Below are 27018 nucleotides of genomic sequence, written 5' to 3'. Positions count from 1 at the left end.
TGGCGGGTAGCAGCGATGGATAGAAGACATCCGAGAAGGAAACTTGAAGCAGCGCGCGGTCCGTTGGATCTGATCTCGGGAAAATAGAAGTAAAGCATGCAAAGAGGATGTAATGTAAGATCCTTGTCACGCAAAAGTAGATTTTTATAAGCATATTAATAATATAAAAGACACACATCACTTATACCAATGAAATACGTTTACCTTTTTGGTATCAAATTAAGCAGCTACCTTGAAAAATACATTGAATCGTAGATCACTGTAATTTTGTTGAGATAACAATAACTTTTGTGTACGTCCTGTCAGATATAGTTCTTGCGCCATGGAGCACCATTACACCCAGCAAATTCGTTATATCAAAAATGACAGTTTTTATAATCTTGCCTCTGCGGACGCCCTTGGTCCTTCTGGATACATTTTTGGTGATCTGTCTCAGTTGTTTCGTTCTGTTAGACAGATTTCTCTTTACAAGAGAAACAAAGATACGTGCTACCTACGCTAAGGAAAAATCAGTCACAAAGTTGATGTGACACATCCCGAGGCGTCAAAAATAGTCTGTTAGGAAATGGAGAAAAATTCTTCGAAGGAGGGGGACGAAGAGGGTTTAAAAATTGTACAGGGAGACGAAACTCGACTACAATAAGCATGTTCAAATTGATGTAAATTTCAACAGTCCAGTTATGCAGAAAATAAATGCTTTGTATAGAATGGACCAGCGCGAAGAGCTGCATCAAAACAGACTTTGAACTGAAGGCCAGAACAACACCACTGCAAGTTAAGAGTGCTAAATTATGTACATCAAAAACTTCTACCTGTCGTCCTTAAAAAAGTTCGACAGATAAAGAAGTTACTTTTTCTCGAAGCAGAGAAAACGTAGCAGCATCTGTTAGACAAACATTTTAAGTGAAAATCCTGTTCACACTTTTTCGTTTTTTGGAGAAAGTTAATTGATTCTTACTGTCTGATAACGTTTCCGAAAATGTCTTTGTCAATGCAACACCTCCAACAGTATTTGTCACATGAACTACACTTTTATCGACTGCTCCAGATAAGTTATCTCGCGAACTGATATCCATAATCTCGCTTATCACTTTCACCTGACTTGTTTTGTCCGTCGAAAGTCACGCCATACGAAGTACAGATGCTGCTAATAACACTATTCACAGACTGCGCACTCCATTTCATTACAACAGATGTGTTCAAAGCGCTACGCCTCAATGTGCTGGTAGTTGGATTGGTCAAAGTCAGGATTTTCTCTTCACAGTTTGAAGATAGTAACTGTTCCGAAAGAACAGGTACCAATGATGACCATGCAGCTTCTCTAGAAAGAAATGATATTTAATCGAAACCCTCAGTTGCCAACAGGTGTTGTCGATATACCTCGATGGGGACAACTGAAAATGTGTGCTCACAGGAAGCGTTCAAGGGATAAGTCCGCTATCCTCTGTGTCCTCGGTGGCTCAGATAGACCGCCGGCACGGTAGCTCAGCGTGTTCGGTCAGAGGGTTATCTGCCCTCTGTAATAAGAAACTGAGTCAACGGCTCAACACTGAACTTGAACGGGTGTTCCGCACCGAACAAATACAACGAACAAAATCGAACAAAATGAGAACAATAAAAAAAGATGGATAGAGTGTCTGCCATGTAAGCAGGAGATCCCGGGTTCGAGTCCCGGTCGGGGCACACATTTTCAACTGTCCCCATCGAGGTATATCGACAACACCTGTTGGCAGCTGAGGGTTTCGATTAATTATCATTTCTTCACAGTTTGTCTCAGGCAAGGAATAAACTATTGAGAAAACTACTGAGAGAACTTTTTGACTGGCCCGCTCAAAATGATAAATCTTTGTCAACGATTGACGACGTGATACGTGTCCTGTTAATTTACTCCTTTCGTTCTTCAAGTAGATATGCTACACCGTTGTTGATTTGGTAGGTTTATACCAGTCCATAATTGATCCGCTGTATAACTATAGTACTCGATATATCTACGGTCTTGCCTTTGATTGTGAAGTCTTTTAACGCGGCCAGTCACTTACGATTACAGTGTTCTATGTCTAATTTTATAGGTTTTCTTTCTGATAAGTTGTACTCACACACACATTTGATAATCGTTTCACGGTCGAAAACTTCACAATCGAAATTGTATAGTAATTCAAACAAAACAAAGGTATGTTTTGCTTCATCCAGTGACAGTGTCTGTTAAAATGTTTTTTCTAACTATTTAATAAATTCTGTTAGCTGTGGCTGTAGAAATTTTTACTTGATATACTCCTGTATCATACTCATATTTATGTAAAATGCAAAACATCCAGTAATTTATACAGAATTCAGCATAGTTTACACCGAAAACAGAATTACAGTTAGCAACAACACTTTTAATAGATTTACTTTTTTCCAGTTCGTGACAGAACCTATCCTTTCCTTTCATTTTATGGCAAGTATTGTATATGGCTCTTGTATATTCGTGATTCCCATTTCATCCGCATTCCACATGTGATTTGGTATGAAATCAAATTCAGAAACTACTTTCTCCAAGTTCACGACATATTTCTTAACATCTTGTCAATTAAATCCACCTGTCCTCCTAATGGTCGTGCATTCTGGTATCCTAATGCCGATTGTTGAGTATAGTTTCAGAAATACACTAACCCAGTCTTATCCACGAAGCGCACGTTTTTTTAAAAAATGCTTAAGAGTAATCTTGTTTATTTCTGCTAATTCGAAAGCTACTTTCCACAATTCGTGTGCAGACAGCCTACAACAGACGTGACCTAAAAATTTCTTTCCTTATCTAGGGTCACCTCTTTCTCACAAGTCAAAGAAACATATATTCTAAATAGGGTTTTGTATGGAAATTCGGACAGTCTACTAGTAGAATTTATTGAATTTCTTTCTTCTATAAATTTAAAAGCACTGTATTCTCGGTCAAACGTCCCTTATCCCTCCGTGTTTTCAAAGTCTTTGGCATCTATCTTACAGTGTCATATTTTACGATTATGATGAAAATGATACCTTATTAAAATTTCGCAAGTTTAGCACCACAAGCAGCATCAGGGAGTGCCGATACCCTGCCGTTCTCAGCCCTGGGCGATCTAGCTCGGCAACTTGTTTCACAACGTACGAGAAAACATCTTCACACCTCTGACAGATCTGTGCAAAATCATTGAAAATGAACGGCACGTGAACTCAGTAAGAAAGCCGCCAGTACTCGATGACTATACGACAGAAAGTGACAACAATAGATACTTAATGGCGACGTAAAAACCGCTAGAAATAAGAAAAGATCACAATTAAAACAGCGCTGTGTAAGGCAGGAATATATAATCGCTCGGTATGTTTACTTAGTTGATGCGAACAGGATAGCAGCGGCTAGGCTGGAAACGACAATACTGAAAGAAAAAGATTCCGCCGGAGCTTCTTCCCCACCGAGGGAATTACGCTCTCTCCTACAACGATTTTCTGTTAGCGTCTGGTAGTGGAGGAGGAAGAGAAGAAATGGCGGCAATGTGGACAAAAGAACACGTACGAAAAAATTCCGCAACTAGAGGTAGGAGGAGGATAAGTGTTTCGATACTTACTGCCAACTTACTTGGTCACTTGGTAGATTAGCGTAAGTAGCATCCAGTTTCCAATTAACCACTAAAACATAGTTTAGCTGTAGAGGAGAAGTAATTCACTGAGAACGTCCTCTCGACGGTGAAACGCGGAAGTAATTAATGTGTCGGTTAATGACGTCTACGCGGAAGCACAATCATCACGCTCGCTGAACTGTTCATTATTTAATCCAAATTAAAGTTCAGTACATCGTTGGAAGTAAAGAAAGGCGATTTAACTGTAGGATGACGTAACACACACACCTTGGACAGATATGTGGGTGACTTCTCACCACGAGAAGACCTGGCAGAGACAGAACCTGTAGTAAACTAGCAACAGGTTGACACTACAGTAGTTTTCAAAGCTAACCATGCAAGGACTCAGCAATGGCTAGGATCTTGCAACGCATGGACGGAAATGACGTTTTAAGTTTCTACGAATTGCTCTACTAAATAACCAAAAAAACCTTTCTAATGGCACTTCTTCTCAGGAATGAAAGATTGTAGCCTCACAAAGAGAAATTAATTTTTCTTCATAACCACTCCTCAAGCAGGAAAGATAACAAAGCACTAATATAGCCTGTAACGATGTTAGTACACTGGTGACTCAGAAAGACGAATATTTGTCTCTTGGTCTGTTAGAGGAAGCCAAATAAACTACATTAAACTAATGTAGTAAGTGTTACAATATCTAATAATCTAATTACCTTTTAATTGGCTTTTACCAGGATTTTATTAGGTCCCTTTCTTCGTTGTGTTTGTCTGTTCGGTACAAGTTTGAAATTGCTTTTAAGCTAACTTCCTGATAAGCTAGAGACTTGAAATTTGCAACTTATTTTAAACTAAATTCATGATGAGTTAGAGACCTGAAATTTCTAACGAAGCATAGAAATGGATGACGCTAAAATATTAAATCGTTTCTTGTCGATCTGTTAGATGGGGATGGTGGTGGGGATGGAAAGACTTGGTTATACCTAGCATATAGGCTGCTCTTCACGACCAGCGTGTCGTGCTGGTAGCATTGGAATGTGTTCCAAGTGGTACGTGAGTGGATGGGCAAGCTTGGGGAGAGGGGGGGGGGGGGGGTCGTAGATGGATACTGCTTTCTCGTCGATCTGTTAGGCACAAATTTTGCATTTGATTTTAAACTTCCCAATGAGTTAGAGGCCTGAAATTTTAAACATAGCTCACAAGTGGATGGCAATTCCGTAATAATTCTCTTTCTTGTCTGGTGTATGGCGGGAGGAAGGGGGGCAGGAGGGTGTACTTTGTTTACCACTGTCATTTCTCGATCAGCTGGGGACTTGAAACTTTCACCAAAAGTCAGAACTGAATGACAACGCAATATTAACTCGCTTTCTTGTCTGGCATGTAGCTGCCATTTCCCCTATTCTTGTTCCAACCGCAAATGATTCACAGGAAGAACAGTTGCTGATAAGTCCCCATGTGAGCTCAAATCGCTCTAATTTTTACTTTCATGGTCTTTTCGCAAGAAATTTGTAGGAGATAGCAATATATCGCTTGACTCAGGTGTAGAGAAACTGAAATGCACCTGATATTTAGCACATGTCTCTGTTGCAATCTCATCGAAATGCTTGGAATCGGTCGATTCACACGCGTGACCAAAAAGAAGGAAATAATTATTCAAATAAAAATGAATTTCTGCTATACCACGTTTTTAAATTGAGCTAAAAAGTATAAAATAATTTCTCCTAGCCCCATACAGATTTCTAATCGCATGCAGATAGTCCTAAAAATTTGTGATTGTGAATTTTAATAGATACGGAAATACTTGTAAGATTTCAAACGAACAACAGTGTGGGGGGGGGGGGGGGGATGTATGCAACACACTGTTGATGCATAAATAGTTCACCTCCTTAGTATTATGTATTACTAGTGCCCTACATTTTTCGTTTTAATTCGTACAAGTATTTTCACACCTATTAACAATTCACAACCACAAATTTTAGGATCCTCCATATTGGTTACGAATCTGTATGGCGCTAGATGAAATTATTTTGTACTTTTTAGTCTGATTTGGAAATGTGATGTATTAAAAACTCATTTCTATCTAAATAATTATTTCTTATTATACTATCATTAAACGATCCACCTTCTTTCGAAATAATCCTAGTTGCTTACGTATGCCACTGCGGCCTTCCTCGACCTGGATGCTGCCCATTCAACATAGTATAGCCTAAGACACTGGCCCACTATATGAACTGAAACCGGGGAGCTAGCCCGTTATTTTCTAATCCCTGGCTGGAGTCGGGTACGATGAGTACTCGTCAAGTTTTAATTGTCACCTCGGGAAACCAAGCTGTAGTCATGAAAGTTGGTGATGGTTTTAAGCCTCTACATGTTCAACCCACTTGCCCACGAGAGGTCCCAATAGCGATGTCAAGTTTTTGGCAACAAAATAAGTAGATGTTCCTGTGTTATTTACAATGGGACGGAGAGGCTCCCCATTCTTAAAGATCTTGGGTAAGCCGTAGAATCTAGGAGGAACTGCAGCCTGTTGACGCAAGCCCTTAGCGACTTTCGCCGGAATCGAGCTCCTCCTGATGAATTCCACAGTTTTCCTCTGGATCCTAACCGTCGGACCACTTTTTAATTTACTGTATACACGATCCTCGAGCAGTTTGTATATCTTATTTTGTTGCCAATCTCGTAGGCAAGTGCGACCATCATGTTTGAAACTCTGAAGATTTCATAGGGCACCTGAAAACCCTTAGATTGCAATCATCGGATCTGCTAGTAAGTTTCGATGTTGTGTGTTTATTTACAAATGTGCCCTTGCAGGACTCTTTGGAGCTCATTAGCAACAAGTTTGAGGAAGACATAGTACCATTATTCAAACACGTGCTTACTTCAACATACTTCTTATTTCAAGACCAATATCTTGAATAAAAAGGACGGTGTTGACATGGGAAGCCCTCTGTCTCCTGTGGTGGCCAATTATTTTATGGAAGACTTTGAAGAGATAGCACTACAGTGAGCCACTCTCAAACCCTCTTGTTTTCTGCGGTATGTGGATGATACATTTGTGGTGTGGCCACATGGACTTCATACTCTACCTTCGTTTCTTCAGCATCTGAATTCACTCCATCCGAATACAAACTTTCCAATGGAAGTGGGAAAAGATGGTACTTTACCTTTTCTTGATGTCTTGGTACGAAGGAAAGCAGATGGAACCATGGGACACAGCGTCTACCGCAAGCTAACGCATGCAGATCTATAACTGCAGGCCACAAGCTGCCATCATCCTGCACAACGCGGTAGTGCATTACGTACGTCAGTTCGTAGACCACATGTGGGATCTGATCCTGAGAGCCTGTCGAGTGAAATACAACATTTGAAGACAGTGTTCGGACAAAACGGTTATTCTGAGAGAGAGATACGAAATGCATTCAGGCCCAGGCGAGTTCAGTCTATGGAGCAGAATGAAGATACGAAGACACCCACCACTTTGGCCTTTTTGCCGTAGTTTGGTGCCATGTCGTCAAGAATCGGAAGATTCCTCGAAAGATATGGAATTAAGTGTGTTTTTAAACCATCTGCAAAACTGAGAAACCTTTTGGGTTCGATTAAGGATGACCTTGGACTGAGGAAATGTGATGTGTACAAGATTCCTTGTCAATGTGGGGCACAGTACAAGAACGCTGCGATGAACATCAGCGTTAAATACGCCTTCGCCAACCAGAAAAGTCGGGAATTGCGGAACGCTGCCTGAATACAAGACATAGTATGATTTATGAAAAGTCGGAAGTTTTATCCCCGGCATCATCTTTCTGGGACTGCGTCATTAAGGAAGCAATACATATCCGTACAGCCGATAATCTCATCAAGAAGGATACGGGATTACAACTGAGTACAGCCTGGAACCTTGCATTGGCTGCTATTAAATCACGACGCGAAAACCAAGATTCTTCGATAACAGGCCCGTCATAACACTGGCCTAGTACATCCGTCGGTGAGTAACGTCTAGCCGCATTGTTGACAAACGCACCGTACAGCGTACACGCGTTAGAGCCGCTCTGCGGTTTTCGGCAGAGGGAGTTTGAATACGGTAACTCATTGCGCATGCACGATTTCCGCGGCTGCGCATTCTTCGCGCGCGTGTTCTAAAAATGGGGTGTCGGCGTGCGGATCACGTCAGTCGTACCTAGCCACGAGCAAGGTTGAACCACCTGAAGATGTCGGACAGTTGCTCCGAGGAAATATTGTGGAATTTGCACAACGTGATCCGGAGCAAACCCGTGTAGACTATTTACAACACATCCGCCGGGAAAGCTTGAGGACTCACATGTTGAATAATACTTTCCTCTTATTTCCTACTCAAATAATTGGACATAAAAACTACAAATATAAGCAACCGTAATATATGTTAAGCGGACCATAACTAGGAACGTTAACATGTAACTATGGGCCAGGATTTAATAACAATGTCTGCTCTGATAACAGTTAAAATTAAAAACTGGAATTACAATAACGTTCTTTCACTTTGCTGAACAGATAAAAAAGAAGAAATGATTTGAATGTCATATATATAGTACTGCAGACAAAATGAAAAGAAAAATGCGCAAATTGGACTATACTTGTCGGAAATTTCAGTGGGTAACTTTCAATTTTTCGAGATGATAATTAAAATTTTATTATTACCTCTTGTACGAAAAGTTGCACATTTAGTAAGGGTTCAAGATTTCTTTGATCCATGGGCTTCTCGTAATTAACCGTCGGATGGATAGTACAGAAAATACACATCAATTCATGTGCAAGGCTTTCAAGACCCTCTCCTTATTTTAAATTGTTCCGTTTTCATACCCTTACTTTTTGTAGATGAATTTATTTGTTTCAGATTTATTGACATACTGAAATGTTCGTAAGTTGTACTAAAGGAATGTGGTGGACCTGAGTGATATTTTATTAATTTTTTAAAAGAATTCTAATAGTTTATTTTTATCAGTTAGAGTCACTTAATATACAACATCTGTCTTTTATATTTGTGCAGTTGATGATTCATCTAATATTTCCTTGGAGATGAAATCGTCCCAGGCATCCTTAGGTTTACAGGTTTTCAATGCACGAGCTGGACCAGGTGCCTTCTTTACGATATTGTGAACCGGTGTACGAGAAGTTGTAGGTGGATCTAAATTACAAATTCATTGCGACTAATGTATGTGCTGGCATCTCTTAGTTGTAGGTGTGGAACTTCATTGTCCGACTCTCATGAAGTAATACTGTCTGAAGTACAGTAATCTTCCAAAACATTCGTATCAGCAGGTTCAAAGTTTGATTCTTCGCTTTTATCTTCAAGAATACTTCCTTCTTCACACGACTCACTGAGTGAAAGCACTTTCAAAATTAGCTTCAATAGCAGACACTGACTCTCTTGTTTATCTTGGTGAAACTATAACAAATACGTGTGACTTGAACAACAACTCATGCAAAGCTAGACAGGTCACGATGGTAACAATACTGCCATTGGGACAAAAACAAACCAGACTAACCAAGCCGGTGACAATAACAGCACAGAACAACAATACTGAGCGATGATAAAACTTTTAGTATACCGACATCTCTAACAAATAAAGGTAATTTCCACTATTTGCACTCTTATTGCTACTACACTAATGGCCATTAAAATTGCTACACCGCGAAGATGAAGTGCTACAGATGCAAAATTTAACCGACAGGAAGAAGATTCTGTGATATGCAAATGATTAGCTTTTCAGAGCATTCACACAAGGTTGGCGCCGGTGGCGACACCTACAACGTGCTGACATGAGGAAAGTTTCCAACCGGTTTCTCATACACAAACAGCAGTTGACCGGCGTTGCCTGGTGTAACGTTGTTGTGATGCCTCGTGTAAGGAGGAGAAATGCGTACCATCACGTTTCCGACTTGGATAAAGGTCGGATTGTAGCCTATCGCGATTGCGGTTTACCGTATCGTGACATTGCTGCTCACGTTGGTCGAGATACAATGACTGTTAGCAGAATATGGAATCGGTGGGTTCAGGAGGGTAATACGGAACGCCGTGCTGGATCCCAACGGCGTCGTATCACTATCAGTCGAGATGACAGGCATCTTATCAGCATGACTGTAACGGATCGTGCAGCCACGTCTCGATCCCTGAGTCAACAGAAGGGGAGGTTTGGAAGACAACAACCATCTGCACGAACAGTTCGACGACGTTTGCAGCAGCATGGACTATCAGCTCGGAGACTATGGCTGCGGCTACCCTTGACGCTGCATCACAGACAGGAGCGCCTGCATTGGTGTACTCAACGACGAACCTGGGTGCACGAATGGCAAAACGGCATTTTTTCAGATGAATCCAGGTTCTGTTTACAGCATCATGATGGTTACATCCGTGTTTGGCGACATCGCGGTGAACGCACATTGGAAGCTTTTATTCGTCATCGCCATACTGGTGTATCACCCGGCGTGATGGTATTGGGTGTCATTGGTTACACGTCTCGTCACCTCTTGTTCGTATCGACGGCACTTTGAACAGTGGACTTTACATTTCAGATGTGTTACGACCCGTGGCTCTACCCTTCATTCGATCCCTGCGAAAACCTACATTTCAGCAGGATAATGCACGACCGCATGTTGCAGGTCCTGTACGGGCCTTTCTGGATACAGAAAATGTTCGACTGCTGCCCTGGCCAGCACATTCTCCAGATCTCTCACCAATTGAAAACGTCTGGTCAATGGTGGCCGAGAAACTGGGTCGTCACAATACGCCAGTCGCTACTCTTGATGAACTGTGGTATCGTGTTGAAGCTGCATGGGCAGCTGTACCTGTACACGCCATCCAAGCTCTGTTTGACTCAATGCCCAGGCGTATCAAGGCCGTTATTACGGCCAGAGATGGTTGTTCTGGGTACTGATTTCTCGGGATCTAAGCACCCAAATTGCGTGAAAATGTAATCACATGTCAGTTCTGGTGTAATATATTTCTCCGATGACTATCCGTTTATCATTTGCATTTCTTCTTGGTGTAGCAATTTTAATGGTCAGTAGTGTATATTTACTGCACTACTATTGCTGCAGCTGCTGCTAGTATCACCACTGCCTCTACTACAGCTATTGTCTAATTAGTAACTGCTTCTAAATAAATGTAGAAATCAATGTGGAATAGAGAGCGAGATAACTGTTAGTGGGGATTCTGAAGCGCTGCATATGCATTAAGGGTATTTCGGAAAATATTTTGAATTATGCAAAAAACCTAAAAAATAATTTAGTTCATACTTGATAATAGGGATGCCAAAGGTATGCAGATGAAAGGAGTTTGAAATTAGATTCATAATTACAGGAAAATTTAAAAAGTAATGCCTTTCTGGGGTGAGATCCTGTATATGCATTGTAGCGTTGAATATGGATGACGACAGCGTGTTCCAACAGCCGCGCCGAACTGTCCGGTCGCGGTGCTCTTGATCAGTGGCGTAGTAACCGGGTGGCCTTCTCTGGCGTGTTGCAGTGTGCGACAAGAACCGCGTGGCGCCGCCCAACCAGGCGACCACGTCGGGCACCGCGTACCTGCTGACGGAGAACCGGCTGCGTCAGATCCGCTCGGAGTTCATGTACTGCTACTTCGACCAGGGCGGCAACTCGGACGACAAGGGCGACTACCAGACGGACCTGCACTCCTCCATGCCGCAGATCCACAAGAACCTCAACTTCCAGCTGCCATTCTATGGCTTCCGTTACAATTACACCAGGGTAAGTGAGCGGTACACGCTGCAATAGAAATCGACGACCCAAATACCAATCCGACACTCTTTGTGCAACTAGTTTTGGGGCTGATTGCGCTACTACAGGATGGATTAACAATACGACAACCGTTTAAATAGGTCAAGAGGAAAAAACTACATCATCATTTGACATCCACTGCTGGATAACTGTATCCTGTAGACTACCAAATACATGAAAGTCTTCAGCTATACATATCCATGTTGCTCCTATGTGTTTTTTAACACAAGGGGCCTTCAATAAGCAAATGTACTTTTTTTTTCTTAAAGCAGTGCGCTTTTATTCAGAATTCCAATAAACCTCATTATTCCCCACTATTTTGGCTACAAGCCCTGTTTTTGAACATAATATCCGTTCAATGTTGGTATGTGGCCCCTTTAATATTACCTTGCACTATCCCAACCACAGCTGTTATCAGGACGGGAAACGGGATGGCGAATCATAGTTGGTAATCGTACTTCGATCTACACATACTTAATTTATTAACATAAGGTCCCTGCAGACCATTCCCCACAATTTTCACTACAAGCAGCAGTTACTTAGTATAAGTTCTTATTGAAACAAAACAAGTATAACCATAAAATGCATGTAAAACTGTTCATAAACACCTAGCAAACACAGTATTGCCGTGGCTTCGCCACACTTAACAAAAGCTTACAACTAACAGTACAGTTCCTATCAGAGTGGGCCAGCCCCTTAATTTCATTTAAATACTGTTGTTGTTGTTGTGGTCTTCAGTCCTGAGACTGGTTTGATGCAGCTCTCCATGCTACTCTAACCTGTGCAAGCTGCTTCATCTCCCAGTACCTACTGCAACCTACATCCTTCTGAATCTGCTTAGTGTATTCATCTCTTGGTCTCCCCCTACGATTTTTACCCTCCACGCTGCCCTCCAATACTAAATTGGTGATCCCTTGATGCCTCAGAACATGTCCTACCAACCGATCCCTTCTTCTGATCAAGTTGTGCCACAAACTTCTTTTCTCCCCAATCCTATTCAATACTTCCTCATTAGTTATGTGATCTACCCATCTAATCTTCAGCATTCTTCTGTAGCACCACATTTCGAAAGCTTCTATTCTCTTCTTGTCCAAACTATTTACCGTCCATTTTTCACTTCCATACATGGCTACACTCCGTACAAATACTTTCAGAAATGACTTCCTGACACTTAAATCTATACCCGATGTTAACAAATTTCTCTTCTTCAGAAACGCTTTCCTTGCCATTGCCAGTCTACATTTTATATCCTCTCTACTTCGACCATCATCAGTTATTTTGCTCCCCAAATATCAAAACTCCTTTACTACTTTAAGTGTCTCATTTCCTAACCTAATTCCCTCAGCATCACCTGACTTAATTCGACTACATTCCATTATCCTCGTTTTGCTTTTGTTGATGTTCATCTTATATCCTCCCTTCAAGACACCATCCATTCCGTTCATCTGCTCTTCAAAGTCCTTTGCTGTCTCTGACAGAACTACAATGTCATCGGCGAACCTCAACGTTTTTATTTCTTCTCCATGGATTTTAATACCTACTCCGAATTTTTCTTTTGTTTCCTTTACTGCTTGCTCAATATACAGATTGAATAACATCGGGGAGAGGCTACAAACCTGTCTTACTCCCTTCCCAACCATTGCTTCCCTTTCATGTCCCTCGACTCTTATAACTGCCATCTGGTTTCTGTACAAATTGTAAATAGCCTTTCGCTCCCTGTATTTTACCCCTGCCACCTTTAGAATTTGAAAGAGAGTATTCCAGTCAACATTGTCAAAAGCTTTCTCTAAGTCTACAAATGCTAGAAACGTAGGTTTACCTTTCCTTAATCTTTCTTCCAAGATAAGTCGTAAGGTCAGTATTGCCTCACGTGTTCCAGTATTTCTACGGAATCCAAACTGATCTTCCCCGAGGTCGGCTTCTACTAGTTTGTCCATTCGTCTGTAAAGAATTCGTGTTAGTATTTTGCAGCTGTAGCTTATTAAACTGATTGTTCGGTAATTTTCACATCTGTCGACACCTGCTTTCTTTGGGATTGGAATTATTATATTCTTCTTGAAGTCTGATGGTATTTCGCCTGTTTCATACATCTTGCTCACCGGATGGTAGAGTTTTGTCAGGACTGGCTCTCCCAAGGCCGTCAGTAGTTCCAATGGAATGTTGTCTACTCCGGGGGCCTTGTTTCGACTCAGGTCTTTCAGTGCTCTGTCAAACTCTTCACGCAGTATCGTATTTCCCATTTCATCTTCATCTACATCCTCTTCCATTTCCATAATATTGTCCTCAAGTACATCGCCCTTGTATAGACCCTCTATATACTCCTTCCACCTTTCTGCTTTCCCTTCTTTGCTTAGAACTGGGTTTCCATCTGAGCTCTTGATGTTCATACAAGTGGTTCTCTTATCTCCAAAGGTCTCTTTAATTCTCCTGTAGGCAGTATCTATCTTACCCCTAGTGAGATAAGCCTCTACATCCCTACATTTGTCCTCTAGCCATCCCTGCTTAGCCATTTTGCACTTCCTGTCGATCTCATTTTTGAGGCGTTTGTATTCCTTTTTGCCTGCTTCATTTACTGCATTTTTATATTTTCTCCTTTCATCAATTAAATTCAATATTTCTTCTGTTACCCAAGGATTTCTACTAGCCCTTGTCTTTTTACCTACGTAATCCTCTGCTGCCTTCACTACTTCATCCCTCAAAGCTACCCATTCTTCTTCTACTGTATTTCTTTCCCCCATTCCTGTCCATTGTTCCCTTATGCTCTTCCTGAAACTCTGTACAACCTCTGGTTCTTTCAGTTTATCCAGGTCCCATCTCCTTAAATTCCCACCTTTTTGCAGTTTCTTCAGTTTTAATCTACAGGTCATAACCAATAGATTGTGGTCAGAGTCCACATCTGCCCCTGGAAATGTCTTACAATTTAAAACCTGGTTCCTAAATCTCTGTCTTACCATTATATAATCTATCTGATACCTTTTAGAATCTCCAGGGTTCTTCCATGTATACAACCTTCTATCATGATTCTTAAACCAAAAGTTAGCTATGATTAAGTTGTGCTCTGTGCAAAATTCTACCAGGCGGCTTCCTCTTTCATTTCTTAGCCCCAATCCATATTCACCTACTACGTTTCCTTCTCTCCCTTTTCCTACACTCGAATTCCAGTCACCCATGACTATTAAATTTTCGTCTCCCTTCACTATCTGAATAATTTCTTTTATTTCATCACACATTTCTTCAATTTCTTCGTCATCTGCAGAGCTACTACACGGCCCAAACAACATTTAAATCTCACGTGGTTAACCACAATTCACTGGAACATAGATATGTAACAGAAGCAAGAAAGATTGCCATGAAACAAACCCAGATCACACTTAGTTGCCGGACTATCTTTATGTAACCCAGAAAACACGATGTGCAAATCACAAATTACAAAAGGCGTTTTACCTCCCTTGGAAGAAGGAAAACATATACAAATCTTTTTTGTATGGGGTCTTCGCCCAAAGCAATCCAGCCGTGGCAGGGTTACGTAAACACAGTAGGACCTAGGCTGCGGGTTACACCTCACTCCCCGCCAAGGCGTTGGCGCTTACAGCATTTTGACAAGCACAGGACAATTGCAACTCTCTGAAACACACAAAATACAGGGCAGACTCCTAGCATCAGACATACGTGCATCAGTCTACAAAATGTTCGTCCACAGCAATCACTGCCCTTTAAATTGGAACCATTTAAGGACGGTTCACCAATAATAATATGACTTGGGTGCAGTTTTCAGTCACTTAGTACAGTTATAACTAAGACTTCAATGCGAGGCCAACATTTAACCAGCTCTCACGGAGCTCATCCACATACTTTTCGATTAACGGCTGTGTAAGATCCACAATCATCTAGAGAGTGAAACGCCTCTCATCGCGACGCTCAGCCACATACACTAACGGCCAACTTACTTGATGTTTGCACACAGCACAACTCAGCGTCTCAAACAGCTTAACCACATTCCTTCAGGGACCTTTCCCTTGATAGAAATCACGAAACTTGGATCTCCGAGCTGCCCCAAAACACAGACATGCTGACCAATACAACTGCGCGGTACATCACGCTGTTAGGGCACATCCGGTCGCAGTCGACACTGCATTCTCCGCAGAAGTCCCACGTCTCTCTATGTTTTCCTTTTGAAAGATAACGGCCGACTTTTGAAGCCCGCCAACCCAGAAGAAAGCCACACGATATGCAAAGATCTCATATACCCTCCAAAATCAATCGCAACGATGTAACGAGCGTACCCGGTGCTGGCGCCAGTCCGCCACGGCTCAAATGTGACGGGTTTACATCACTTTACTGGGAGGGCCTGCATGTCTGCATGGTACAACTCTACTGGACGTCTTCCGAGCCTACGCCTTGCTGCATCCATAACCTCCCCGCCCTCAACGTACTGCTTCTCACAGAGTGCATCATTCGTTGAGCGCAACAGATGGATGTCGGAATGTTAGGAACCCAGTGGGGACACACCTTTGAGTACCCCAACTGATGGATGAGTGTGTTAGCATTACCAAAAGAGACGTCCAGCTGAAGAGCGAGGTGTTGCACTGCGATCCGTTAATCACCTCGAATGAGAGTGTCCGCACGTTCCAACACAGCAGAAGTTACAGTTGTGTTTGACCAGCCGGCAAGTGGCAGATCAGAGGTGCCTTGCCCAACGAGTCACCGCGCTTTTGTTCTGGATCAGGTCTCTGTAGACATTCTGCAAGCGCCTATAAATATCTGTGAGCTCTGATTTTCCTCCAAAATAAACTCTCTCCACTGAACTCACCTCCGTTACAGATGCCATTTTGAATGCTACATATAGCGCTGGCAATTACCTGTGTTTCATGAAACTAGGGCCTGAATTGGGAATATTCTACGATGTTCCACAACAAATTCTGCATTTTCTCAACCTAAAATGGACGAGGAAAAAAATGTATAGCATTACCTGTTGATCGCCGTTCGCATTATCTACCCACCTTCCATTAAGTTGTTGCTCAGTCTTTTTTATCACTCTGAAACCAGAGTGATAAATAGTCTATATACCATCCATTCACCTGCCAACATGTCGTGCCCAGTATTTCATTCTCAGTATGCTCATAATTACGTCCTCACTCCATTCTGTTCCCTACCATGTCCATTTTGCGATGAATGATGAAATAGTTAAGTTCCACAGGTTACGGCTATTGGTACACGTGCTACAGCTTGTAACACCCCCGTTTAAATTTTCATTGTTTTGACTGAATAATCTAGCAGCCTACCCTCTGATTTTAATGACCGTCACCTAACGGTTACAGCTGATCGGTTTTCTGTTACGAGAATTGTTACAACGCTATTTAAGGCCACAAGTGTTATTAATTTCAGCGAAAGATTTTGGTTTTCAGCTCCATCATGGTTATTGTTGGTTATGTACCAAAGAAAGAAATATATTCGTCTTAAAAAAACACCGTAGGAGAACGTTCCTCTTACAGATCAATTTACGTGTTAAATTAAACACCTTTCAGCCGTCAATTTCCAACTTTATTTTGTTAGGCAACCAGTTTCGGCGCTTTATTACGCCATCCCACAGCAAGGGTAGCTATTCGATCATTTAATGCCATCTTTTGGAGTGGGCACGTATACAGATGAACAAATGAAGTACCGCTACATGCTGTTGTTGAAAACATTCTGACATGTAGATGTTAAATTAAACACCTTTCAGCCGTCAATTTCCAACCTTATTTTATTAGGCAACCAGTTTCGGCGCTTTATTACGCCATTTTCAGGCCCCTGACCGACGTGTAGGAATAATCTATCTCATTTGTGATCGAAGCAGGGGCCAGTAATATTGGTATTAGTAGATATCGACTGGCTACAGTGACCACTTCAAACACCATCCGCCAGAACAGTTTTTTATCCCTTGTCTGCCTTCTCTGGCAATTTTCTTGTGAAAGTGAGTAGTTACTGCTGTATTTCAGCTTTGGAAAGTTGTTTTCTTCTCCAAAAAAATGCATATTTATTTTCAGTAACTTTTCATCTTGCTATCTATCATTTCTACTGAAACACTATAATGTCCCAGCACTACCCTTTGTTCACACCACGAATGGCTTTGTACATGTCATCAAACATTCCTTCCAGAATGTCAACGCTTTCGTTACAACTTCATGTGTTTCTAATTCATGTCTTGAACTGTACAAGTATGTAAAGAAATCACGGAATACATTCACAATTTTTTCTCTGTTGTTAGTCACTGTGCAATCAGCTATAACTTAGCTAAAATCATATGATGTCCATCCAATATAGGTTTCAGTTTATTCTCGCTTTTATTGTTTTCTATTGTTCCTGTCAAAAACTTATCATATGCAAGAAGACATTTACTAATATTTTTGATTACTTCAATATATTCTATCGTTTGCGTATTGTCGTTGGATATTCTCATCCTGTCTTTAACAACATCTTCTTTCGATTTTAGAGTTTCTTATCTTTTGCTTTCTTGGTACTTGATTTTAGAGCATTTATACGTGCACGACGAATCATGGTGGAAACGCCTTTGTGAACCACTTCACACAATTTCAGAAAGTCTGTATCTAGTTCTTGTAACAACTCGCCAAGGACAAGAGTTAACTATTCCATAAAAAATTACAAAGAAAGATGTCTAAAATCTCGTGGGAACCCACAAAACCCCCTAAATCCTGTCTCATTCTGCGAACATCCCTAAGCTCCCTACTTGTCGCCAGCGTTGGGACTCTGAAGATAAAGTTGCGATTTATTTTCTGTTTTCGACTTTCTACACCAAGATCTGACCCTTTATATAGTCACAGTTCTTTACGGTCATTTACCAAGCGAACTGGTGTATTACTAAGCGACCATTGCATAACCCAGAATCCAATGCCAGTTGCAGGTTGCCTATCCAACGGCTTCCAGGGACAACTAAAAATTTGATTTTCATTATTTGGAGTATTTGTTGAGCGAATTTAAAAATATAAATTGCTGTCGTAATGTACTCATTAAGAAATGTAATTTTATGTTATAAGTTAAACACAATAACACAAGTATTACAGTAAGAAACTGTGTATTTGCCTTGTGGCAGCATAACTGATGGTGCAGAAATACCCGGACTTCATTCCCTATTTGACAATGAGAGCACTTTGCGAATTTCAGCAAACTTTACACATAATTTCGGACCTGTCAGAAATTATTTCTCTCTTTCACCCAACCCCCCCTCCCCCCCCCCCCCCCCCCCCCCAAAAAAAAAGTGATGAACGGGAAAAAAATTTATCGCTTACATTTTAGCTTTTCACGCAGTGAAACTTCAGCATCAGGCAAGAGGTTCTAATTTATTACTTCTTCACTGCAACCTCTATTCGCAATACAATTTGCAGACAGTATCCAGATATACCACTGAATATTTCTGCAAAATTGTATCATTGTATGACTCGTAGTTCAGGCGGAATGATGTATTAAATGTTTCAGGCGTGAAAAAACTTGCTTTTGTTTACAATGGAACGCAAATTACCGAATCTATATCCTTCCAGTGTTTCATAATGAGAGCATTTAGTAACTTCCAGCAAACTTTAAGCATAATTTCAAACCTTTTCTAACCTTTTTGTTCCTTATATGCTTAACATCAAATACCTAACATGTTAATTCCTTTGTAAAGTACTCGGACAATTGAAGATGATTTATATGTATACAGAAAAAAAACATATATTTTACAGAATCAGGGGGTTTACTGGTATATCCCAAACCTGGAAATGGTATCTTAATATATGGTGCACTGAAGATAAAATAAAATAATACTCTTCGTCACATACATTGGGGCTGCTTACAACGTACAGCTTATAGCGTTCCTCGTTACATAGTCTGAAAAATTATTTATTTCATATGATCTCAATACTAAGAAAGTGAGCTATACGCCTGCTAAAAATCTTATCCTGGTAAATAATCCCTAACACGTTGCTTTTTACTGCAAACAAAGTTGACACTCGCCCGCCCGGTTAGCCGTTCGGTCTAACGCACTGCCTTCTTTTTTTTTTTTTCTTCTCGTGTGTGGCCGCCTTTAGGATAGTATCCATTGTTCATAAAATGTTGCTTCTTCTTGCACAAATAAATTGCCTTTTTCACATTGGTAGTAATATTAACAGTTTTTAAGGTCATAGGAAACGTACGAGTACATTTCATTTTTACAGGATTTTAGTCGATATTTACAAATATGTTATTCACGATTTCACTAGCAGCACGCGTCCCTTAGTGCGCGAGCCTGGCGCCCAGCCAAGTCGGGCGGGTTGCAGCACCGACTCCCTAGGCGCTCAGCGGGCAGTGCGGCACTATGTTTTCGAATTTTTTCAAACTGTTGCATCCTTGAGCCCTCGGTTCGCGATGTACGCTCCCCGGTTACAGAGGCCAAGCATCACACTTTATTAATAATTATAGTACAAAGTAATATCTCCAGTTACAGTTACATTTCCAGCAAGCACACCAAGTCCTTTCATCCATACATGAATTTTTTCATCATTACTAACTTTTCTACAGGAACGAGTATACAATGTAAATGGCATATAATATACACATAACTAGGTCTACTTCGGGTTTTGGGGGCGTTATGGCTAGCGTAAACCACCCACTACCAGAATTTCCAGTAGCGCCATCCAGAGTAAAATTAACCCTGCATCCACGAAAGAAAATTGGTCCATTCAGTATAACTGCTTGGGCAGTACCATTTCCGCCAAGTTTATTGTCGAGGCTAATAATGTGTTTGCAGACAGGCACGCGGTGGCGGCGATGACGATACACATGCCAACGAGGCATAGTGCTTCAATGCTGTTGCAGATAGAGCTCACAGCGGAATGGTTTCGTTGACGTGCACTGCCCGCTTATATACAGTCCCTTCCTGGACTTGAATCTTTCGCCGATCGAGATGTCATCACCTACAAGACCTGGCATTGTGGAACAGATCCCAAAGCCCAAAGTAGACCTAGTTATGTATATAGTAATATGCCATTTACATTATATACTCTCTCATGTAGAAAAGTTACTAATGAAAAAATTCATGTGTGGCTGCAAGGACGTTGTGTACTCGCTGTAACTCGTGATTGCACTGTAGTTTTAGTGTTTTGGCATATTAGGCGCAGTGTGTGTTGTTGTGCCTGTTCGCAGCTCTCGATGCACGGCTACCTGGAGTTCAGCGACCCGCCGGAGCACTACACGTACCCGCTGTCGTTCCCCAACAAGGACTGGCCCAAGAAGAACGACCCGGCCTTCATCGGCATCTTCTTCAGCAAGATGCGCATCGGCAAGATCCGCCAGGAGGAGGAGGACCAGCGCCAGCCGGGCGTCTACTTCCGGCTGGAGCGCGACCTGCAGGCGCGCACCGACCAGATCGGCGTCGAGATGCGCGAGCGCGTCAAGTGGGACGTGCGCGAGGGCGTCATCGGCGCAGACACCTTCGACCCCAAGCACCTCATCATCGTCACCTGGAAGAACATGTCCTTCGCCGGCGGCATCGACAACTCGCTCTACAAGGTGGGCGCGCTCAAGCATTTATATAAAGCCCGCGTATGTTTGTGTCCGCGAAGCTCGAAAAGTAGGTGGTCGATTGACTTGAAATTTTGACTCAACGTGCATTCAAATATACGCGTGTTTCTACGTAGTACATACATTTTTTGAATAGGTGGTTGGTTTGTGTGTAGGGGGAGGGTAGACCAAAGAGCGAGGTCATCGATCTCATCGGATTAGGGAAGGATGGGGAAGAAAGTCGGCGGTGTCGTTTCAAAGGAACCATCCCTGCATTTGCCTGAAGTGATTGGGAGAAATCACGGAAAAACTAAGTCAGGTTGGCCACACGCAAGTTTGAATCGTCTTTCCCGAATGCAAGTCCGGTGTGCTGTGTGCTAATCACTGCGCTACCTCGCTCTGCTTAAATATGTGACACACGTAAATACTCTAGGGAACACGGCAATGCTTCACAATTGCTAAATATGTATGACAGCTGGATACATATCCTAATTTCCTTCTCCCCCTCCCTCTATCCCTCTCCGCCTCCCCCCTCCCCCTGTCAAACTCCTCCCTCCTACTTCTGTCCACCACCCTGCCCCTTCTCCTTCTGCACATCTGTTCCCCACACTCTCTCTAACAGACTTCTTCCTCATGTTTACGTCCATATCCAACTTCCCCTTCTTTGTATCCAGTGCTGTTTTTCTGGGGAACGCTGGGGGATGCGTTCCCCTAAACTTTTTCATCGACAATGTGTTGTGTGCATAGTTCCGCATAGTCAGCGTGTACACAACTTTCCCACTAGAGCGCGACCCGCTAAACACAACAGCGCAGGCGCAGCACTCGTTCGTCTCCGCACTACTAGATGGCGCTGCCATAGAGACGGACCAAATTCTGCTTCCGCCGATCCGTGTATTAATATGTAACGCAGCCAATGAGATTGCTGCTAACGTAGAACCTTTTCTCCTCACGGATGACACTCGCACAGTGATACATGAACGCGCTAGGTATTATAACGAGTGTACAGACCTCCGATGAGTCAGTCTGCATTTGTCTGCACCAGTCTGTACCAGTCTGCATTAGTCTGTACGAGTTCTACATTTGTCTGTACCAGTCTATAGTCAAGTTTCAGTTTGCGCCCGATAAGATTACCATATTCCTGTACACAGCCATGAAGATAAATGTATAGACACTTTTGTCAAGTATCAGAGATATATGTGAGAATAAGATTAACGCACCAATACCAAAGGAACTTCAGATTGTCAATTTTGGTCACCATCAATCTGCTACTCTAAGCGTGCAAGTGACATTTCTATCGTCTGACCAAACGGCAGAAGATAAACACGCCACGATAAGACCACGAGACATATTGCTGACTTTCGCCTACTTCGTTAGAGTGACAAGTCAAACAATCTGATGGTGTGTGTACTGAAGGTCTTACAGAACCACACCACACAAAGTAATTTTTTTATGATGTTGAGAACTTGGAAGAGTGCCAAATATTTATTTCACGGACGTAAATGTTTTATTTCATTTTTTCGTGTTGATAATTGCAATACGAACGTGCTGTTTTTGGTGGGAAAAGCGATGTCATTGACTCTTTCAAGCATTTCGAAGCTGTGGCAACCGTTCTCGACAACTGAATCGCTGACAGCTAGTTCGACAAACATGTAGTGCCTCGTCCCCTAACAGTGGACGATGGTAGTGCTTAATGGATATACGTACACTCAAGCGCCGAGCTACCGATAGATGTCTCTACGGTCCCACTACCATCATCCTTCGGGATTCATTGCCGTCTTTGTTTTGTTATTCTTTATTCGTTTACGTTTGCTGTTCCGTTCTTGTCGGTTGTGCGAAGTTTTAGAGTGTGTCCTGTCTTTCGTTGCAACTTGTAAGTCACGTTGGAGGTGAGAGATGAGCAGAAAACTAGGGGTTGATGAGAATTGCATGCTTCATTTGAGGTGATGTAAACTGAAGTGTTCGATACCACATTGTCTTGTATGTTTGGGTGTTTCTCGGTATCGGCTGCTTCATTTGAGCAGCATTTCAACTGAAGAGTCCGATATCATTTTTTTTTTTTTTTTTTTTTTTGTAGTTCGACGTGTTGATGACGTTATGGCTAAAAGCAGACGGGTGGTATCCCATGCTTCAGTTATAAGTAATTTTCGCTGCATTATATCCAATGTCGGAGTACCCTCAAACATTTTTTTTAGAAAAAAAGCACTGTTTATATCCATTTCCTCTTCCCTTTTCCGTCCGTCTCCTCCTCCCCCTCCCATTGACCATATTTATTGTTATTGCAAACGGAACGTTGACTGGCATGAGTAGTCAAAATGAATAGGAAAATTGGTTGGAATCATTAGCACACGTCGTATGAGAGACCTTTCTAGCTGCTAGTTCTGTGAGGATAGTAGCTTTAATCACAGTATTTCGCATGGTCTTAAATTACGAACAGGTAGGAGTATAAACTTAGCTACAAACACAACTTTCCTGTTTTCTGTTAAAAATGACTACAAAAAGAAAACAAAACGGCACATTTTCACAGCACAAATTAGCACATACTTTCCCGCAACCAGTTTAACAGAAAGTGTTTTTTTTTTATAACATCTCTATATCAACTGAATGTTTTCACCTCACCAGATTACTACGAACTGATATTAATCCAATCTCTGCAACACACCAAAGATCTGCAACACACCAAAGATCTGGTCACCGTCGATAAAACACTGAAATACAGGTTTTAATTGTGTTGTTTCAGCAGAGTGTCAATAAGCAATAACGAATTGCTTGTTGTTATGAAAACGTGCGACAGCAGGAGTGTCAAACTGAACGCCACATTATTCTTGCTTTGCTATGAAAACGTGACAACATAAGTGTCAAACCGACAGACACATTTCTTTCATTGAGATTTTCATACAAAAATACCATCCAAATTTTCAACTTTTCCGTTGAATTTTCCAAAAATTTTCTTTCATACAAACCTTGACCTAAGAACTACGAACACAAAATAAGGCCAGCCAGATCGGTCGAGCCGTTCTCAAGTGATGATTTTTCATACCTGCGGCAATTGATATTGGTTTATATGTAGACATAAGATAGACAAGTGATACATAAAGGGGATATGTTGCTACGAAACATGTCAAAAAGTTCTTGACTGATCTACTACAAATTTTTACATGATGTTCTAATGAACATTTTTAATGTATGTAATATATAAATGTATGTGTAATATATAAAGGGTAAACATTGCTACCATAAAGCTCAAAGTATTTCACCAATTTACTTCAAATTTTTACACTTTACTGTAATAAAAGCTTGGAACAGATATAGGTTACATATTTTATGTATATTATATGACTAAATGTAAAATGTATGGTATATGATGGGTGTCAGTGCAGATATTTTTATATGTGGTATCTTAATACTTACACACATTAGAGTGGTGATTCATTTTCTCTGCCTCGAACAATCTTCCGACGAACATTACATTACCTCGTCCGCACAGTCGTAACTGCAGTATTGAATGGAGTACACCTGTCACTAGGAACCAACCGGCTTGCGTCAGTACGTCCACACTTCAACACCTGACCTATTTTCCAGGGGAAAATGCCCTGCTCTTGCCACTTGTACTTCGATATACCACTAAACCTAAAAGCACACGACTTTTAATAGCTATAATTACTAGTCTGAAAATGAAGTAAATACTGATGTAATGCTTTTTTAGTACACCATGCTCAGTTACCAGTAGAAATATCTACACTTACACATGTCATACCCTGCGTAACAGTGAAATGCTGTTGTACTGCCTAACAGTGAAATGTTGTTGGCAAAAATCTGTAAAAGTTCTAGACCGATTTAATTCGAATTTTAAATGATATTCTGTTAAACACTCATATTACAGAATCTAAATTTGCCATGACAACAAACAAGGTACAAGGTCAGAAAGAGAGGGAGGAAGAGGAGATGGACGGGAGGGGATGGGGGAGACGGAGGAAGAGATCAAGGGAAAGAGAGAGAAGGTGATGGGCGGACAGAGGGGGGAGGAGGAGGAGACGGCCCAAGGTAGGGAGAGGAGGACATAGGCAGAGACAGGGGGAGAAGGAGACTAGGACGTGTTTCCTCTTCTTTCTTTTCCACTTAACCGCGTTGAGCCACAACAACGCGCGGCTGGGTGTAGCTAGAGCTAAGCAAGAGCTACACACATTGAACATTCAAGGGGTTTGTTCAGCGAAGAGTGAGGCAATAGTGCGATTTAAACTACACTGGTGGTAAGGACCAAAGTAACTTTCGCATAAGGTGTCACTGCCAACTAACATAGCTCGATGAACTGCTACAGAACAATAAGAAAGTGACTGAAGGAAATACGTAGTGAGACGAGTAGAAATGAAACATTTATTCAAAGACAATAATTACACTGAAGTCGACGCGATTCATGATTGTCTCCTGGACATTACAAAAAGCGGGCCATGGTTCTTAATGGGGTGTGTCATCCTTTTATGAATAAAACCATCTAGATGGCTAATAAAATGTCTATATTTATTACGACGTTTTAGCATCTGTCATCGTCAGATATCTGCAGTTAAGAACAAAGGAATAAAAAGAGTGACAAGTGTTTGTGCTACAACATCAAGCACAGAGATTTTAAAAGTTAAAAAATAATTTAAAAGGTTCAATCATCAAGAAAGCTTGAACTTACGGAACGAGAAATAGTGTCAATATTAACATTTATACCTAAGAAATGTTTTAAAAATTATACAAAGATATAAGCTCCAGCCGACAGATGGCGCTATTGTGAGGGACACTGTCTTCAGATTTTACTTTTACTTTATTATTATTCCATTTATCTTCCACATTTATACTTATAAAATTTAAATTACGTACCTTATACCTTTTTATATGAATAAATAGAAGGAAAAAATACAATGACAAAATAAATTAAAAATTTGAATGCGGCGTACTCCGCAATAGCGCCATCCCTCAGCTAGAGCTTGCGTCTTTCTATAATTTTCAGACAAGTTATTACTTGACGCACCGATTAGGTATATATTTTAATATTGGCACTGAACCACGTATCGCACGTTCGGAGTTTTCTGGTGAGCGAACCTTTTTAAATAATCTTTAACTTTTAAATTATTAGGGCGTTATGCTGTATAACAAATGTCTGTCACTCTTGATGTTCCTCTTATCTTAACTGCAAATATCTGATCGTGGCGGACAGCCAAACGTTGTAAAATTCTTAAATGAAGACTTTTATTTGGCCGTCTAGACGGTTTCATACATAAAATATTCATGGTGATCACAGACTCATACGGGAAATTTGTTTCCTTTATTAACAAGTTGTGTGGTCAATGCATACTCTGCAAAGTGCCCCCAGCTGGCCATAAGGTTGATAAGGAATTATTGTGGGCAGGACGTTCCATTCCTACACCAGTGAGGCTGAAAAATGCTGTATGGCCCTTGGAGCACGTGAACGTGTTGCAGTATGTCTCCCCAACGCATGCTGCGTTGGACTGAAGTCAGTGAACGCGCAGTCCACTCCATCCCTGAACATCCTCTCGTTGCAAGGGCTCGTCCGCATGCGCTGTTCGATGCGGTCGCGCATTGTCATCTATAAAAAGGAAGACAGGGTGGAACGCAGTGGGGTAAGGAGTAAAGTGCCACAATAACGTTGACGAGTGAGTCTGCAGGGTTCAAAAATTTGGAGATCGGTACGCCCAGCAACGGTATGCCTCCCTACACAATAAACGTAGACCATCAAAATAATCATGTTCGACCATGTTCCTAGGTGCATTACGTGTTCGCATTTCTCCTCGTATGAGAGTACATCCAGCATTGTATGGGATTTATAGGAAATGCTTCAGACTTCATTTTTTACGAGTTATATATTGACAAAACTACAAAAAAGATGGTTTCCCAAGGATCTAGTAATCATGCTTAGAGACACTATAAAGATTTGTACCACATGTGAATTTCAGATTTTTACGTCATTTTTGAAGCTGACAGAGACTTCAGAGTGAATTTCTATTGTCACGGAGAGCAGAGTGCTTTGGCAGCTGCGTGCAGACAGTTCTCGCAACAAAATCGCAACTTTGCACCTTAAGTTTCAGATGCCAGCTAATGTAAATCAGTCTATAATGCCATACAATCCGTATGACTAGCGTAAATTAAT

The 27018-nt window shown here is 41.4% G+C and overlaps 1 protein-coding gene across 1 annotated transcript in view; it reads left to right on the top strand.

The window, feature by feature from the left end:
• The window catches only part of LOC124622221 (protein mesh), a 264311-nt gene that overhangs the window by 63123 nt on the left and 174170 nt on the right, over nucleotides 1–27018 (top strand). The window contains exons 2-3 of the mRNA XM_047147873.1: nucleotides 11086–11327; nucleotides 20514–20879. Of these exons, the coding sequence (XP_047003829.1) occupies nucleotides 11086–11327; nucleotides 20514–20879 (608 nt within the window). The remainder of the gene's footprint in view (nucleotides 1–11085; nucleotides 11328–20513; nucleotides 20880–27018) is intronic.

Source organism: Schistocerca americana, chromosome 7 (genome assembly GCF_021461395.2).
Source record: "Schistocerca americana isolate TAMUIC-IGC-003095 chromosome 7, iqSchAmer2.1, whole genome shotgun sequence".
In the NCBI taxonomy this organism is placed as follows: domain Eukaryota; kingdom Metazoa; phylum Arthropoda; class Insecta; order Orthoptera; family Acrididae; genus Schistocerca; species Schistocerca americana.
The sequence above is the reverse complement of the archived record's forward strand: the minus strand, read 5'-3'. Positions and strand labels throughout refer to the sequence as shown.